The 15,770-nt window shown below is 38.3% G+C and overlaps 1 protein-coding gene across 6 annotated transcripts in view; it reads right to left on the bottom strand.

The window, feature by feature from the left end:
* Window positions 1–15,770, bottom strand: part of PHLDB2 (pleckstrin homology like domain family B member 2) — a 149,669-nt gene that overhangs the window by 115,804 nt on the left and 18,095 nt on the right. For all 6 annotated transcript variants that reach the window (XM_027867949.1, XM_027867979.1, XM_027867988.1 and 3 more), the window contains exon 2: window positions 4,456–5,801. In XM_027867949.1, the coding sequence (XP_027723750.1) occupies window positions 4,456–5,787 (1,332 nt within the window). In that variant the 5' untranslated portion in view covers window positions 5,788–5,801. The remainder of the gene's footprint in view (window positions 1–4,455; window positions 5,802–15,770) is intronic.

Here is a 15,770-nt window from a genome sequence, read left to right as displayed (position 1 = left end):
TAGAGCCTATGGAGTCTTTCCTCAGAATAATGTTTTTATATGCATAAAATAAAAATATGTAGGATTACAAAAGAAACTAATTATACTGAAATACAGTTTTCAAAATATATGTATAGAAAGTTCATGGACCCCAGATTAAGAATACTATACCTGCAAATATTTCAATCATCTTGGAATAATAATGAACTTTGAGTAAGGAAGACTTGAATTTGGATTCTGCCTCAGGCTCTTATTAGCCTGAGCAAGATCCTGGGCAAGTCATTTAACCCCACCAGTGTCAGTTTTCTCATATATGAAATGAAAGAATTGGACTTGGTGACCAGCTCTAAATTTACAATCCTAAGACTTTCAAAAACACTTATATTCAGAATGCAGTAAGAGGAAGCCTGCATCAAAGAGGAGGAAATTCCTTTGAGTCAGGTCTGGAAGACAGTATAATTTCCAGCACTTATGAACACTTTCATATGTGAAGGGAGTTTCCCTTCCCTAAGAGAAGATTTACTCTAATCCTGAGCAACAACAAAGAAGAATGTCTCTCTCATCTCCTGCCTCTCCTACACTTCCCCAACACCAAAAGAAGTTGTAAGGATATCAGCCATTCCCAGTGTCATAGCAATAGAGATGAGTTATGCTGAACTTTCCCAACTTCAAGAGTTATATGGATAGAGGCACCCACACTTGTGGAATTATGGATCTATGAAAGCCTAAGATGATGACCATGTCACTATACCCACAAGTGTCCTAACAAGCTCCTGCTTCCTACTTCTAACACCCTCTTACCCACTGGCCAGGGTTCCCTTAGGTCAGTTCCTACGAAATTGACTACCTCTGCAACTAGCTCACGAACTCTTTATGTTTTCTTGGAACCAAGTAATGACAATCAATGGCAGTATGCCTGTACTGAAGCCACGGAATTGTTACACTATAGTAATATAACCTTCAGACAATGCTTAATGGAAACCCTAGAAAAAGTTTAAAAAAAAAAAAGAACTAAAACCTGGAGCTTTGTGAGATCTGGTGTCAATTTATGCTCTTCCCCATCTGGCCAATAGAAGGCATAGTGGATGGAATGCTGGATCTGGAGTCGGGATAGAACTGAGTTCAAATCTAGCCTTAGATTCTTACTAGTTATGTGACCCCAGGCATGTCACTTAATGTTTGTTTGCCTCAGTTTCCTCATCTGTAAAATGGAGATCATAACAGCACCTGCCTCACAGGGTTGTTGTAAGGATCAAATGAGATGATATTTGTAAAGCTCTTAGCATAGTGGTCTTAGATAGTAGGTACTACATAAATGACTATTCCTTTCTCCTCCCATCTCCCACCTTGAATTCTATTTTGTTGTTATTCAGTCATTCTTCAGTCATGTCTGACTCTTTATGATCCCATTTGGGGTTTTCTTGGCAGTGATGCTAGAGTGGTTTGCCATTTCCTCCTCCAGCTCACTTTACAGATGAAGAACTGAGGCACACAAGGTTAAGAGACTTGCCCAGGGTCACCCAGGTAGTAAATATTTTGAGGCCAGATTTGAGCTCATGAAGATGAATCTTCCTGATTCCAAGCCCGTTGCTCTATTCACTGCACTGCCTAGTGGCCCTTGAATTCTATACTGAAATCCTTATTAAATCCTTATTAAGTAATCCTGAGTAGCCCCTGGTCCTTATATAGTTCTTTATTGACCTACTACAGATGAATGTAATCAGCCCAAAACAAAATTTTGGCCCTCTCTAATTTGAAGAAATCTGTAGGTTTTCCATAACAACAACAAACATTTTTATAACACTTGCTATGAATTAAGCAAGGGGCAGCTAGGTGACTCAGTGGATAGAGTGCTGGGCCTGAAGTCAGGAAGACTGGAATTAAAATCTGGCCTCAGACACTTCCTAGCTACGTGATCTTTGGGCAAGCCACTTCACCATTATCTGCCTCAGTTTCCTGAACTGTAAAATGGGGATAATAATTCCTACTTCCCAGGTTATCTCAAATAAGATATTTGTCAAGCTCTTAGCATAGTGCTGGGCACATAACTAGGGCTATAAAAATGCTACTTATTGTTACTATTATCAATCTGCAAGCTATGAAATGCTAACAAGCTTTTTTATCTTCTTTTCCAATCTCACAGCAGACTAGAAACTGCTAACTTAAGGGAATAGGGGCACATAAGGGGTGCTATAAGCAGGGACACTGATGTTGAGAGTGAGAGTGACAGTACACAGCCTGACAATGAGGAGAGAAAAGAAAACAACAAAAAGTAAATGCAAGAACACAAAAGGGACCTAAAAGAAATTCATTGAGAAGTGCCTTTTTCCTGTTACCTTTTAGGGAAATGTAAATGCTCACGGGAGTATTTGGATCTTTTAGAGCTGAAAAGAGCCTCTGAGACTACCAGATCTGGCTCCTAGATTTTAGTTGTTGGTATTGTTTGCCTTTGTTCTCAAAGGGGACCATGACATCGGGAAAGTGATGCCATGACTTGCAAGAGAACTGGATTTAAGTGAGGCAGGATTGTGCGAAGTCACCAGCCTCATGTTCTCCTCCAGAGCCATCTGGGTCCAGTGGCCAGATATAGATCAAGAATACTGGAGATGGTCCCCTCCTTAATGTTAATCATGAGGAAACTAAAGCCCAGAGATGTTAAGTGATTTGCCTAAGGTCACACAGTATGGCACAGAGCTGGGATTCAAACCCAAGTCTCTGACTCCAGTCTGTAGACATTTGTACCAATGACCTTCTAGCTACCGAGAGATACTTGCCTTTCTTAAGGCAAACATTTACTGAACACATAACAGGTACTTGAAAAACTTCTTGGACATACTACTACTACCACTACTACTACTACTACTACTACTACTACTACTACTACTACAACTACTACTACTACTACTACTACTACTAGTTTACATTTATATAGCATTTTAATGCTTGCAGAGCACTTCATATACATCAGTTTGCTTCCTCCTCAAGTCTTTCTTTTTGCCTTTGGGGATAATCTAGTAGTTTGTTTCCTCCTGAAATGTCACTAATACTGTGTTTCCTTTCTCAAAGGACAGGTTGATGAAGTGTAGTGCTCGCTAAAACTGCCCATTTTTTTGTTGGCCTCATCAGACTTGAGAGAAGTCCCTAATGTGAGGTACTTACTATTACTATCTAGTGTAAGATCTCATCACATCTTGACACCATTGGCCTCTTAATTCATCTCTCTACTGAGTCTTTCCCCATTCCAAGCCTCCCTCCATACATCTTTCAAGGTGATTTTCCTCAATTACAGATCTGACCATGTTATTCTCCTACTTAATAACCTCCGGGGGCTCCTTATTGCTTCTGGAATAAAACATAATCTCTTCTGCTTAGTTTTTTAAAGCCCTTCTCTACTTGTCCCCAACCTATCTTTCTATCCTCATAATATGCTACTCTCCTTTCTATACTCCACAATGTAGTACTGCTAGGTGGTGCAGTGGGTAGAACGCTGGGCTTGGAGTCAGGAAGACTCATCTTCCTGAGTTCAAATCCAGCCTCTGATACTTACTAGCTGACTGTCTCCAGCAAGTCACTTAACTGTGTTTGCCTCAGTTTCCTCATCTATAAAATGAGCTGGAGAAGGAAATGGCAAACTACTCCAGTATCTTTGCCAAGAAAACCCCAAATGGGGCCATGAAGAGTCAGACACAATCGTAAAGGACTAAACAAAAACAGTCAAATTGGCCTTCTCCCTATTTTTCATACAGGGTACTCCATCTTCTGTGCCTTTAGAATTGTATTCCCCATGCCTGGAATGTACTTCCTCTTCACCTCTGCCTCTTCTTCCTTCACGACACAGTTTAAATGCCTTTTCTACACAAGTCCTTTTCTATTCTTCTCAAATACTAATACCTTCCCCCCCCTCCACAGCTCTGTATTTATTTTGCATATATTCTGTATGTATTTATACGTGTATGTGTTGTCTCCCCTAATAAGCTCCTTGAGAGTAAAGATTATTACATTCTTTGTCTTTGGATCCTTAGTTCCTAGTATTGTGCCTGCCACGTGATAGATACTTAATAAGTGCTTATTGATTAGCTGATTGAGTTTTGTTGTTGTTCAGTCATTTCATTTTTACAGATGAGGAAACTCAAGTACAGAGAACTTAAATGACTTGACTAGGGTCTCTCAGTAAGCAATGAGGTAGGCATGATTTGAACCTAGTGCTTCCTGACTCCAGTCTCAGCATTTTATTCATTATGTCAAATTACCTGTCATGACAAAATCTAATGAAATAGGGAACATTAGGGAAACCTAGGAAAATCTAGGAAACGAGTGAGGACAGCGGTTGTGAGCACAAATAAAGCTGCTGAAAATTCCAGACTTCTGCATATTTTTTTAGCCCCACCTCCCAGGCTATTTAACACCAATACAGCATAGAGGGCTGCTTTAATAAATAGATGAAACAGTGAATAAGAGTGAGAAGAGGAAAGTTACCAATCGCTCCATCTCCTGTTCCCTTAACCTTTCTTCTCTTTGCCTCCGGTGATAATCCATCAGATCTTCTCTTCCTGAAATGGAGCTAATGCTGCTTTTCCTTTCTCTAAGGACTGGCTGGGGAGTACTGGAAGTCTGTCTGAGGCTCTCCAAGTCAGTGTCATCAAATTCTATGGAGCTACGAGAGAAGTCCCTTCTGCCAGGAAATACTCTATTGAACTCTCCAGGAGAAAACGAATTGTTAGGGCTTGTTCCTGAGAATATCATCCTGTCGAAGTCATCTGATGCACAGGATGAGGTGGAAGTCAACAGCATTTTCCTAGCCACTCGGGGGCTTGCAGGAATGCTAAGAGTCGAACTAACATATGGATTGCTATCTGATGAAAAGTTCTTATATGGCAAAGCCCCTGAGCTTAAGGAAGAAAAATTAAGGTAGTTGTCAGCATCTGTTATGCTTTGAGGTAGATCCTTTTCCCCAAGTTTCTTTCTTTTGGAATTACCGAGAGAGTTTCTTGGGGGCAAGCTGAGTGGCATCGGCTGATTCTCAGCGGCTTTGTACAACCTGGGCAGTGAACGGCTGTATGCCCCCATTTGACTTAGGGAGCTTCCTGAATATTTCCTAGTTCTTAAACCAACATTCTCAGCGGTTATTTCCTTGTGTTTTGTCATTTTGGGCTGAAGAGTCATGCTGTCCTGAATGTTCATCTTCCTGGCTTGCTTTGGGCTGGAGGGCATGCTTGTTGCTCCAGACTTCCGGAGAGGTGAAAATCCAACATCATTAATGGAGTTTCCATTCCACATGGTCAAAAGGGAACCTGATGCCTTTCGGCCTTCTTGTCCCCCAAGAAAGTAGACATTGTCATGTGACTTATTCTTTGAGCTGTACTTGGAATAAGGAGGTTTATCAGCAAGTTTCGAGGACCTTTCATCCTCCCAGCCAGCACAGTGATCAAAGTCTGCAGTCCCAAGGAGATATCCACTAAGGGAGGGTGTAGTACCTAGAAAAGGAGTGGGAGGTTTGCTGGAAATGTTTTTGTCAGTGCCATCACAAGAGAACTGTTTACTTCCCTGGATTTTGGCAAAGGAGGCATTTCTGATACCAGACCCCAGAGGAGATGGGCTTCTCTTGATAGAGATCGGTTGTGAAACAGTTAAGTAAGAGCCAGAGTAGTCTCCATTAGTTTTAAATCTTAGGCTAGAAGTGTATTTTTTCTGGTTTAAGCTATCCATTATGCCTTGGAGATTGTTTTCAAGAGAATTCACCACAAAATCTTCTTCTAAGCTACCATTTTGTAAATCTAGCTGGTTTTGCATGTGGCTGTACTCGGCCATAATCGTGTTGGAATCTGCATGAAAAAAGAGAGATAAATAAAGATAAATTTTATTCAACTAAAACAAAAGTAAAGAAAGACCAATGCCAAGATCTACCACCTGTCAATCGATGCCTAACTGAAAATCTTACATTCTGACCTTCAAGCTCAAACTTCTTGATTTATTGTAAGCTCTTTGAGGGTGGAGATTGCTTTTTTTGTACTTATATCGTCAATGCTTAGTACATTGCCTGGCACATAATTGGTGCTTAATAAGTGATTAATATCTGACTGATTTTTACTAATAACCCAATAAAATTACACTACAGATTGCAAAAGAATGATAAAACTGAAGAGGAATGCTTTTACAACAATAGCTAATAATATCAAAAACTGAAAACATGTCCCTAACCAAATACAAGTATTGAATGTTACTAATACATTTAATGAGCCTACTTCACTGAGAAACAATAACAGTTTATAAGGAAGACCATCTTACTGGTTCTATTGCAAACACTGAAAGATACAGCTCAAAAAGAAAACTCTTGAGGTTCCCAAGTTCAATTTTTGGCAAATATATTTAACATTTCTTCCATAAACAAAGAAGTTTTGGAAATGAATGCTGACAGGTAAGTTAATAAGGTACGTATTCTTATTAAAAAAAACTTAATAAAGCACTTATATCCATCAGAACAAGCCAAGAATGTCAGAAAAAAAAATGTCCTGAGAACAATCATAACTTGGTCAATTAAAGTGGAGTATTTAAAGATGGGAAGTGCTTACAGACTATATCCCTCAAACATCTTAGCTTTCTATTGGTGGAAAGAAGATCTACCTAACCTTTGTTCAGTTCTATAAACCAGAAGAAAATTCATATTTTCTTAGGCAGAGTATAACTTCTAAAGCACGGTTTGTTAACCTGAGGTCCTCAGACCCGGGGATTTCAGCAAATCTGTAAACTAGGATGGAAAAATGCATCTTTGTTTTAATTAACTTGTAACTGCAATTTAGCATTTCCTTCATTTATGAATGTAGGCACCACTATGTAGCAGCGAACAGGATTTATCAGACTGACACACAAAAAAGTTAAGAACCTTTGCTCTTGAAGAACATTTAACTGTCATTCCTGTGGGGCATCCTGCATTTCTAGGCATTCCCTATTTCTGTCATTGAAACCACTCTTCTCTCAGTTACCCAAGCCTGATACTTCAGTCATCTTGAACTCTTCCCTCTTCTTCATCTCCTTCATCTAATCATGTGCCAAGTCCAGTGGATTCTTCCTTTGACACATCATTCATATCTACCCTTTACTCTCTATTCTTGTCTCTACAATCCTGGTACACAGTGCTCATTATTTTTGTACCAGGACCCCTGTAATAGCCTCTTAACTGACTTCCCTGCCTCCTTCAAACCATTGGTGGTGCCATAATCCTGCTCTCATTTTTAGCACCAAGGATCTGTTATTAACATCAGTATGTGTAAAGCGTTGTTGTTGTTTTGTAAACCTTCAAGGAAAAGGTTTCTAAAAAAAAAATCACTTAGATGGGAGGAAGGGAGGAGGAGAGCAGAAACCATTTAAACAATCCTAAACGAATTGTAGGAAATGAGTAGGCCTTTAATTAGATTTGGGACCTGTCTATCTCCTTAGTGAACACAATAACCCAAGAGATAGAGGATTGTTTGAAATAGCAATTTTATGGGAGCTTTGACCAGGAGCACAAATTTGAAAAAACAAAAGAGCTTAATGTATCCCCAAGTAAACAGGGATCCCAGGCTGATTAAAAGATAAAATAAGTGTGGGCAACTACCATCAACTCCACAGTTTTACTGAGGAACTAGGTCTAAATACTAGCCTAGCTGAGCAAAAGGGGAAAAAAAAAGAACTTTTCTTAAACATTTGTAACAGCTGGCTAGTGGATTTACCTAGGCAAACCAACCAGAATGAAAAACATTGAGTCATAGGACTTAAAGGTCCAAGTAATCTTAGAGCTAGAAACTCAAAAATTCAAGGAATTTTAGAGCTAGAAATTTAAGGATCCAAGGAATCTTAGAGCTAGAAAATATCTCAAAATAAACAAAACAAAACTTTTGCCCAAACTCTCTCCCAATCAAGGATCCTGTCTACAATGTCCCTAACAATTGATTATCTAGCCTCTAGGGAACTGACTGCCCATTCAAGATAGCCAATTCCATTGTTGCACAGCTCCTGTTATTATCAGGTTTTTTTCTTTATTTTGAGCTAAAATCTGCTTGCATATAACTATCACACATTAGTACTAGCTCACCCCTTTAGGGTAAACACTTCCAGGAGTCAAAACCATCAACACCTATAAAAACATGAAGAAGGCAATGTGAGTTTGATGTAAGATTCATGGATGACAAGATATGAATGGTAATACTTATCTAGGAGCCTAATGGCATGAATAGACATCCAAAATGACCCATGGCCCATGGCTACCTAAAGGTAGCTTTAAAACTGATTTTGGTCACACATATATTTGTTAATGTTATTTTTTGTCTACTGCTCTCTAACTAGCTCAGAAACCATAAACAAAATTCTGCTACGTAAAAAAAAAAAATTCTTACCAAAAATAGTAGAAAGGTAAAATAATTTTATTAATATTTAATTTCAGTCTGTTTGATTTTCTTTGGACCTCGGACCTGTGTGCAACATTACATATAATAGAGCAGTGAGACCCAGTTTGGCAAAAACCCTGGATTGGAATGAGGACCTCTGCTACTTAGTACCTATGCACTTTGGGCAAATTGTTCTTTGTATTACCACTCTTTCTCACAGATGCTAAGTACATTGATGGGATTGTGACCCAGTTTTATGTGTGAACTCTGATGTATATATTACTGTTGCATTTGTTTTAATACATGAATACTTATGAGGTTATAATAATTATTGCTTACACTTGATGGTCAAGTAAATGATTATGTTTAAGATATAAATATCTCATCATTTCTAGTGGCCGGGTTTGTGTACATAGAATTGCAGTGATAGGGGCTTGAAAACTAAAGTGGTCAGTAGGAAGAGTATATTTCCTCACAATAGCGTGACCCCCCAGAATTCTAAGAAAGTTTGAGTGTAACACATTGATGGTGGCCCTTCTCTGGGAGCCTAGACTTGTCAGTGTCAGGGCAAGTTGGAGTAAGCAAGCCTACCAGAAAGGTGAGAGGTGTGAGGTCCTACATTGTGAGGAGACACACCTCAGGAATACATTATGCAAACAAGGAAGAAGAACAAGGTTAACTTTCAAGACTTTTATGATTAAGTAACTTTTCCCTTCTTGCTACTTCAAACCTTTATAGGGAAAAGCCACAACAAAGAAGATAAAGGCAACAAAGATTAAAATGGGTCTTATGGGGCAGCTAGGTGGTGCAGTGGATAGAGCTCCGGGCCTTGGAGTCAGGAGGACGTGAGTTCAAATCCAGCCTCAGACACTTGACACTCACTAGCTGTGTGACCCTGGGCAAGTCACTTAATCCCACTGCCCAACAACAACAACAAAGCAAAAAAAAAATTAATAAAATGGGTCTTATGCTGACCTCAGGAAGCAGAACCATGGAGAAGTGGAGACCAAAACTGTGTATAATGAGGGAAGGAATCAAACCCGGTAGTCAAATGTATGTGTGTGAGTGAGAAAGAGAGAGAGAGGTCACTGATCACCATGGGACTTAAAGTTAGAATAATATTGGTAAAAGGCACCATATCATCAAACCAACTTCCCCATGGGTACAGTTTTTACTACGTCATTCTCCCATTAAAAAAATCTTTTAGCATGACACAACAAAAAGAATCCTAGGAGTAAGAAGATGTGGGGTTCTCATCCTGGCTCTACCACTTAATGGGTTTCAGAAAACTTGGGCAAATTACTTAATTTCTTTGAATCTCAGTTTCCTTATTTATAAGCCTAAATTCAAACCCAGGTGTTCTAACTCCATATCCAGTATTATCCTTCTATTACCCCACATAGTCTCTCACTTATGCATCTACTAGAATCTCTCATGGTATAAACTATACCATGAATAATAAATTCAACGGGAAGGAATAGAGATAAAAGAGTTAAGTGACTTGTCCAAGGTCATATCAGTCATATTAATCAGTGACAGAACTGGGACTCAATACTTCAAAGGTCATCTCACTTCAAATCCAATGCTCTTTCCATTATACCATAGTGCCTCTCAAACTATCAATCTATAAGTATTTATTAAGTGCCTACTGTATTCTAGGCACTATGATAGGGGCTGGGGATATAAGTACAAAATACACATATATAGCATGAATAGGAAATTAATCAACACAAATATATACAAAATAGACAAATACAAGTTAGTTTGTACCATGAGTAAAAACACTGTGTTAGGAGTTTGTGGTTAGGGTTACTTGAAATCAACCAAATGTTTCCTTTCCTCCTAAATCATTTAGCCTTTTAAAACATTAGAATGCAAACTATAACAACACTTCTTGAATTTTCGATGGGTTATCTAGCTGCTCTTCCTTAGTTTTCCAAGCACAGATAATCACTGTGCTAGTTCTTCCATAAAAGGCCATTTTAAACAATGAAACCAGATGAACACATTGCTATGTTCCCCCAACTGTTCAAAATGACTCTCATCTCAAAAAAATGCCCATCAGGCAAACTTACTAATTCCATTTGAAAACTTTATCAGTAGTACATGAGCATAAAACAAACCACCAAAGCACAGGAAAGGAACTACTACTAACAAGTTTGTTTTAGTATCTTCTGCACCTAGCTCAAGCCGCATATCCGTTTAGTTGCCAAATCTTTCTCTAAAACATCACTCCATGTCCAATCTTTGCTCTTTTCACTGGCTGGTCCCCATGACTAGAATATTCTCCCTCCTACTGCCTGACTAGTAAGAATCACTGGGCAGCTAGGTGGCACAGTGGATAGAGCACTAGGCTTAGAATTAGGAAGACCTGAGTTCAACTCCAGCCTCATACACTTACTGTGAGATGTTGGGCAAGTCACTTAACCCTGTTTGCCTCAGTTTCCTCATCTGCAAAATGAGCTGGAGAAGGAAATGGCAACTCACTCCAGTGTCTTTGCCAAGAAAATTCCAAATGGGGTCACAAAAAGTCAGACATGACCGAATAAGAATCACTGGTGTCCTTTAAATCTAACCTCCTCCAGGAGGGCAGTCCTCACCCCTTAGCTGCTAGTTCCGACCCCTGGAAGGCCTATTATCATTTATCTGGTAGGTGCCAATTTATGCACAAGTTGTCTCCCCCATTAAAATGTAAGTTCCTCAGTTACAGCTTTTGCTTTGTATCTCTAGCACTTAGCACAGAGCCTGGATACATAGTAAGTGCTTAATAAATACTTTTGTTGTTGCTTAACCCATAGATACCCAAATGCAAAACCAATGTGAATTTAGTCAAGAGTATCACTAAATACATTTGATACATGCAGACATCGAGGCATTTATTTTAGTAATAGTTTGGGGTACTGTGTCAATAAAAGTAAATAGACAAATGTGAGCTGACCTAAAATTGGCTTTGTCAAAAAGCAAGGTAAGACATTTTTCCCAACTTTAAAAGTCTATGATTAGAAGAACTTCCCTGGAATTGGGAGTCAGGAAGACTGGGACCCAAATCATGCTTCTGAAACTTATTGGCTGAGTGATCAAGGACAGTTGGCTTTAAGCTCTCTGAGCCTCAGTCAACTCAGGACTCTAAGTTATAGGATAATTACTAATAATCTCTATTGACATTCATTAGGTCACTGTGTCTTGGACACATCCAGATCTTCCAATTAACAAAAACATCAACAACATTAAATAGTAATAGCTAACATTTACATAGTACATTCAGGTTTGCAAAGCATTTTATGTTATTTTATTTGATCCTTAGAACAACTCTTTGAGATAGGTGCTACCATGTTATTATTCCCATTTTATCAATGAGTAAACTGAGGCTGAGAGAGCTTAAGAGATTTGCCCAAGGTCACATAGCAACGATCTGAGGCAGATCTTCCTCACTCCCAAGTTCAATGCTTTATCTATTGTGCAATCTAGTTTTCTACCACTTTTATAAACACACACACACACACACACACACACACACACACATTTACTCTCTTGCCTCTGAAACTCTGCAAAAACCATCTCCCATGACTAGAATATATTCTCTCCTACATCAGCTGCTCGGAATCTTTTCCCCCTTCAAGCAGGTGTCCTATGCTTTGATCATCCTCACTCCCCTACCTTAGTCTTCTTCCCTTCTCAAAATGCCTTGTATTTACATGTTTATGTATCATATTCCTCAGGTTCATATAAGGTCCTTGAAGACAAAAAATGTTTGTTGTTGTTGTTGTTGCTGTGGGCTTTTTGTAAAGAGAAAACATTTTTTTCTGGATGAACCTGGTACTGCCATCTTTTTCAATCTTACAAGGCAGTGTGGGTATGATAGAATGCAGGATTTGATTCAGGAAAACCTGGGTTCCAAACTTGCCTTAGATACTTGCTCTCAGATACTTACTCTGGGCAAGTCATTTAACCTCTTTGAGCCTCAGTTTCCTCATCCATGAAATAGGGATAATACTTAGAATACAGAGAATAGTGAGGAAAAACTCTTTGTAAGCCTAAAAGCACTATATACATAAGCACTATTATTAGGAAATGCTCCATAAAGAGGGTATCATTAAATTATATTTGGAAAAATAAACTCATCTAATGACTTGGAATGGGAACAGTAAGTCAGGGGTAAGATACAATGGGAAGAGAAGGCACCAGTGTGATAATGGGCAATATAGACTGGAGAGTATAACCAGAGAAGGCTGACAGGGGTGGGGAACCTGTGGCCTCAAGGCCACGTATGGCCCTTTAGGTCCTCAAGTGCAGCCCTTTGACTGAATCCAAACTTCACAGAACAAATCCCCTTAATAAAAGGATTTGTTCTGTAAAACTTAGATTCAGTCAATGCACCCAAGGACCTAGAAGGCCATATGTGGCCTCGAGGTCACAGGTTCCCTACCCCTGGAAGGAAATTGGCCTTATTAACAAAAGTAAATAATAATAATAATTACTATTATTATTATAAGTAATAATAAGGAAACAAAGTAAACCAAGTTCTCAATGCTAATCTCATATTCTAAATCACTCCACATTTACAATATTTACATTCAGAGTTAATTTCATCTTCCCCATATAGCTTTAGACTTATTGATATATACAATCCTTAACCAGGTTGTTTTATTTTATTTTATTTTAACCAGGTTATTTTAAAAAGTTTAACTTAGAGCCTTATGTTTCAGCCACTGAAGTAATTTCAAACTTTAAAATCATTAATGTTTACTTAGCATGTACAAGTCATTTTTTAGTTGTGGCTTTAATGCTGTTAGTCTTGATTTCTGACAAAGTCAGATCTAAGTGAAAATTCAATTACAATCACCCTGTCACCTCCTGGATCATTAGATCTCCTCTCCTTCCCCTACTCCGGGAATATAATGATAAAGCATTAGACCCTTTCTGCTTTCCTAACTTCATAAGTCCTAGACTTTAAAAGTTTTGAATATCCTGTGTGAAGTCTTATGTAGTTAACCTTTGAATCCTCATTGTAGGCAAAGACCCTTGTGCCTTTGTTGTGGAGGTAAGAGTCCCAAGGGCTCCTCTGTGTGTATGTATGTTACATATAGACCCACAGAAGAGGCTTGGCAAAGAGAGACCAGCAGCCATCTGGTGCACATCTGAAGCACCGTCAAGGAAAACACATAGAAAGCCTAAACATGAATGAAGTTAAAATGTGCAGGAACATTTTCATTTATTTTCTAATCCACATTGATGGTTTTTTGGTTTGTTTTGTTTTGTCCAAGTCTGTAAAACTCATTAGTGAGGAGCAGCTGTTCTCAAACTTTTGGGCCTGAGGATCTTAGACTTAAAAACTGAGGGCACCAAAGAGCTTTTAACAGCATCAGCAGCAACAAGAGAGGACTTTTATCTAACACTTTAAGGTTTGTGAAGTTCTTTACAAAGACCTTATTTTATCCTCACAACAATCTTGCGCTATAGTTTATGGAGGTTATAGCTATCCACATTTACCATGTTAGAAATTAAAATTGATGTTTAAAATACTGATTAATTCATTTAAAGTAACAATAAACCTAAAAATATTAACATAAATAACATTTTGGTGAAAAAAACACTATTTTCCAAAATAAAAAAAAATAAGGAGAAGAGTGAATTCTTACATATTTTTACAAATCTCTTTAATTTCTGGTGTAATAGAAGACAGCTGGATTCTCTTATCTGCTTCAATCTGTTGGGATATATTGTTCTAGTCGAAGTATATGAAGAAAATCTAGCCTCACAAATATGTAGTTGGAAAGAGGGGAGTATTTTAACAGACAAATAGCGTTTTAGCATTGTTATGAAAAAAAAGTTTGGCTCTCATGGAGCCCCTGGTCCATAGACTGGTCCATAGACTGCACTGGTATATTTAATTCCTGTTGAGGCAACTGCTTCTACCAGTGCAGATGTGCAACTGTTCTTCAGTTTATAGTCTTAGATAGTTGGCCTGGGGCACCGAGAAGTTAAATAACTTAATAGAGAATCACACAGCTAATATTATTAGAGGGAGGGACAGAATCCAACTCTTCCTGACTCAGGCTGACTTTCTATTCATTACTCCAAGGCTGCATCTTTCCCACATCAAAAAAAAAAAAAAAAAAATGCTGCTGTCAGGAAGAGATCTTTAATGGATAACATTTGCCCCAGAAACACACAACCACCACTGTAGCAGCGGCGACAACAATAACAACAAAACGACAACAAAGTAACCGTGATTGTTTTTTATAGAAGAAAACAGTTTTTAAAAGTGAACCACAGAAATGTTTTTTGCTGAAAAATCCTACTCAGACTCCATCCCTTTCAACCTTTTTGACTGGTATTTTCTTTCAAATTATATCTGCCAAATATACAATCTACTAACTCTTAGTAAAACAGATTACTTTCAGAATCACGTCTCCATCTACGCATTTACACTAACTGTGAAGACCGGAGCTGCTGCGATTTTGGATTTATGGTAATGAAAACAAATTCAGGGCCATTCTCCACACCCGCTGCCCCAACTCTAGACCTTTTAAGGCCTCATCTACACAGCTGCACCAAACCAAATCATCAGGGAAATGAGCACAGCGGTATCTTCAAGCAGGAAGGGTTATAAGGAATCTCCCTTTCATTTGGACTCTTCATTGGATTTCCTCAACCACAGGGGCAAATGCCTTTGGTGAGTACACGTGTTCCTTCTTATGCCTTGCCTCATGCTGAATAGCAGAGTTTAACTGAATGGTGTTATTTCTATTTTTCTATCTTCCTAGGGATCCTGAGTGGTCTTGATGTATGGATGGGAGACAACTTGCTGAAAAAGAGTCTGTAAGGTGATGTTTTGTTTTATATGTTTTTTATTATGTTTTATAACCAATAAATAGTAAGTCCGGAGATCTTATTTTCTCTCTATCTTTCAGCTAATTATCAGATAGTAAGGAAGTAGTTCATTGTTGAATATCACTTGCTGAAGTCTTATTGATCCCTACTAATTATGTTATCAAAGATGCCCTCCGTTCATGTATAAATGACTAAACAATTTTTTATGGATGGGATTCTAGGCATATAGATCCATAGTACTGATGTTTTATTGGTCAATATTAATAAAATCTGAATTTTTTTTCTATGCCCTGTCTATCTTGCCTTCTTCAGATATCTTAGGTAGGAATCCGTTGATACCCGCAACACTTTATCATTTTCAGCATGGATTTCCTTTTTCTAGGTATTCTTACTTAGTCCAGTCTAGCTGTTTTTCTCATCTTTGTTCTATCCAGTACCATTTCCTCCTCTTTCGGCAACTTAGGGAATGTCATGTTAGGGTTCAAATATTGAAAAGCAGTTTGTTGAAAACTAATTAAATAGAAGTTAAATAGAAGTATTCACATATATGTATATACATATATATACACATACAAAAGAGTGAATGCCTTTTCA

The sequence above is a fragment of the Vombatus ursinus genome, unplaced genomic scaffold, assembly GCF_900497805.2.
Source record: "Vombatus ursinus unplaced genomic scaffold, bare-nosed wombat genome assembly UNPS02001419.1, whole genome shotgun sequence".
Classification (NCBI taxonomy): Eukaryota; Metazoa; Chordata; class Mammalia; order Diprotodontia; family Vombatidae; genus Vombatus; species Vombatus ursinus.
Note: the sequence above shows the minus strand (reverse complement) of the source record. Positions and strands in the feature narration are given on the sequence as shown.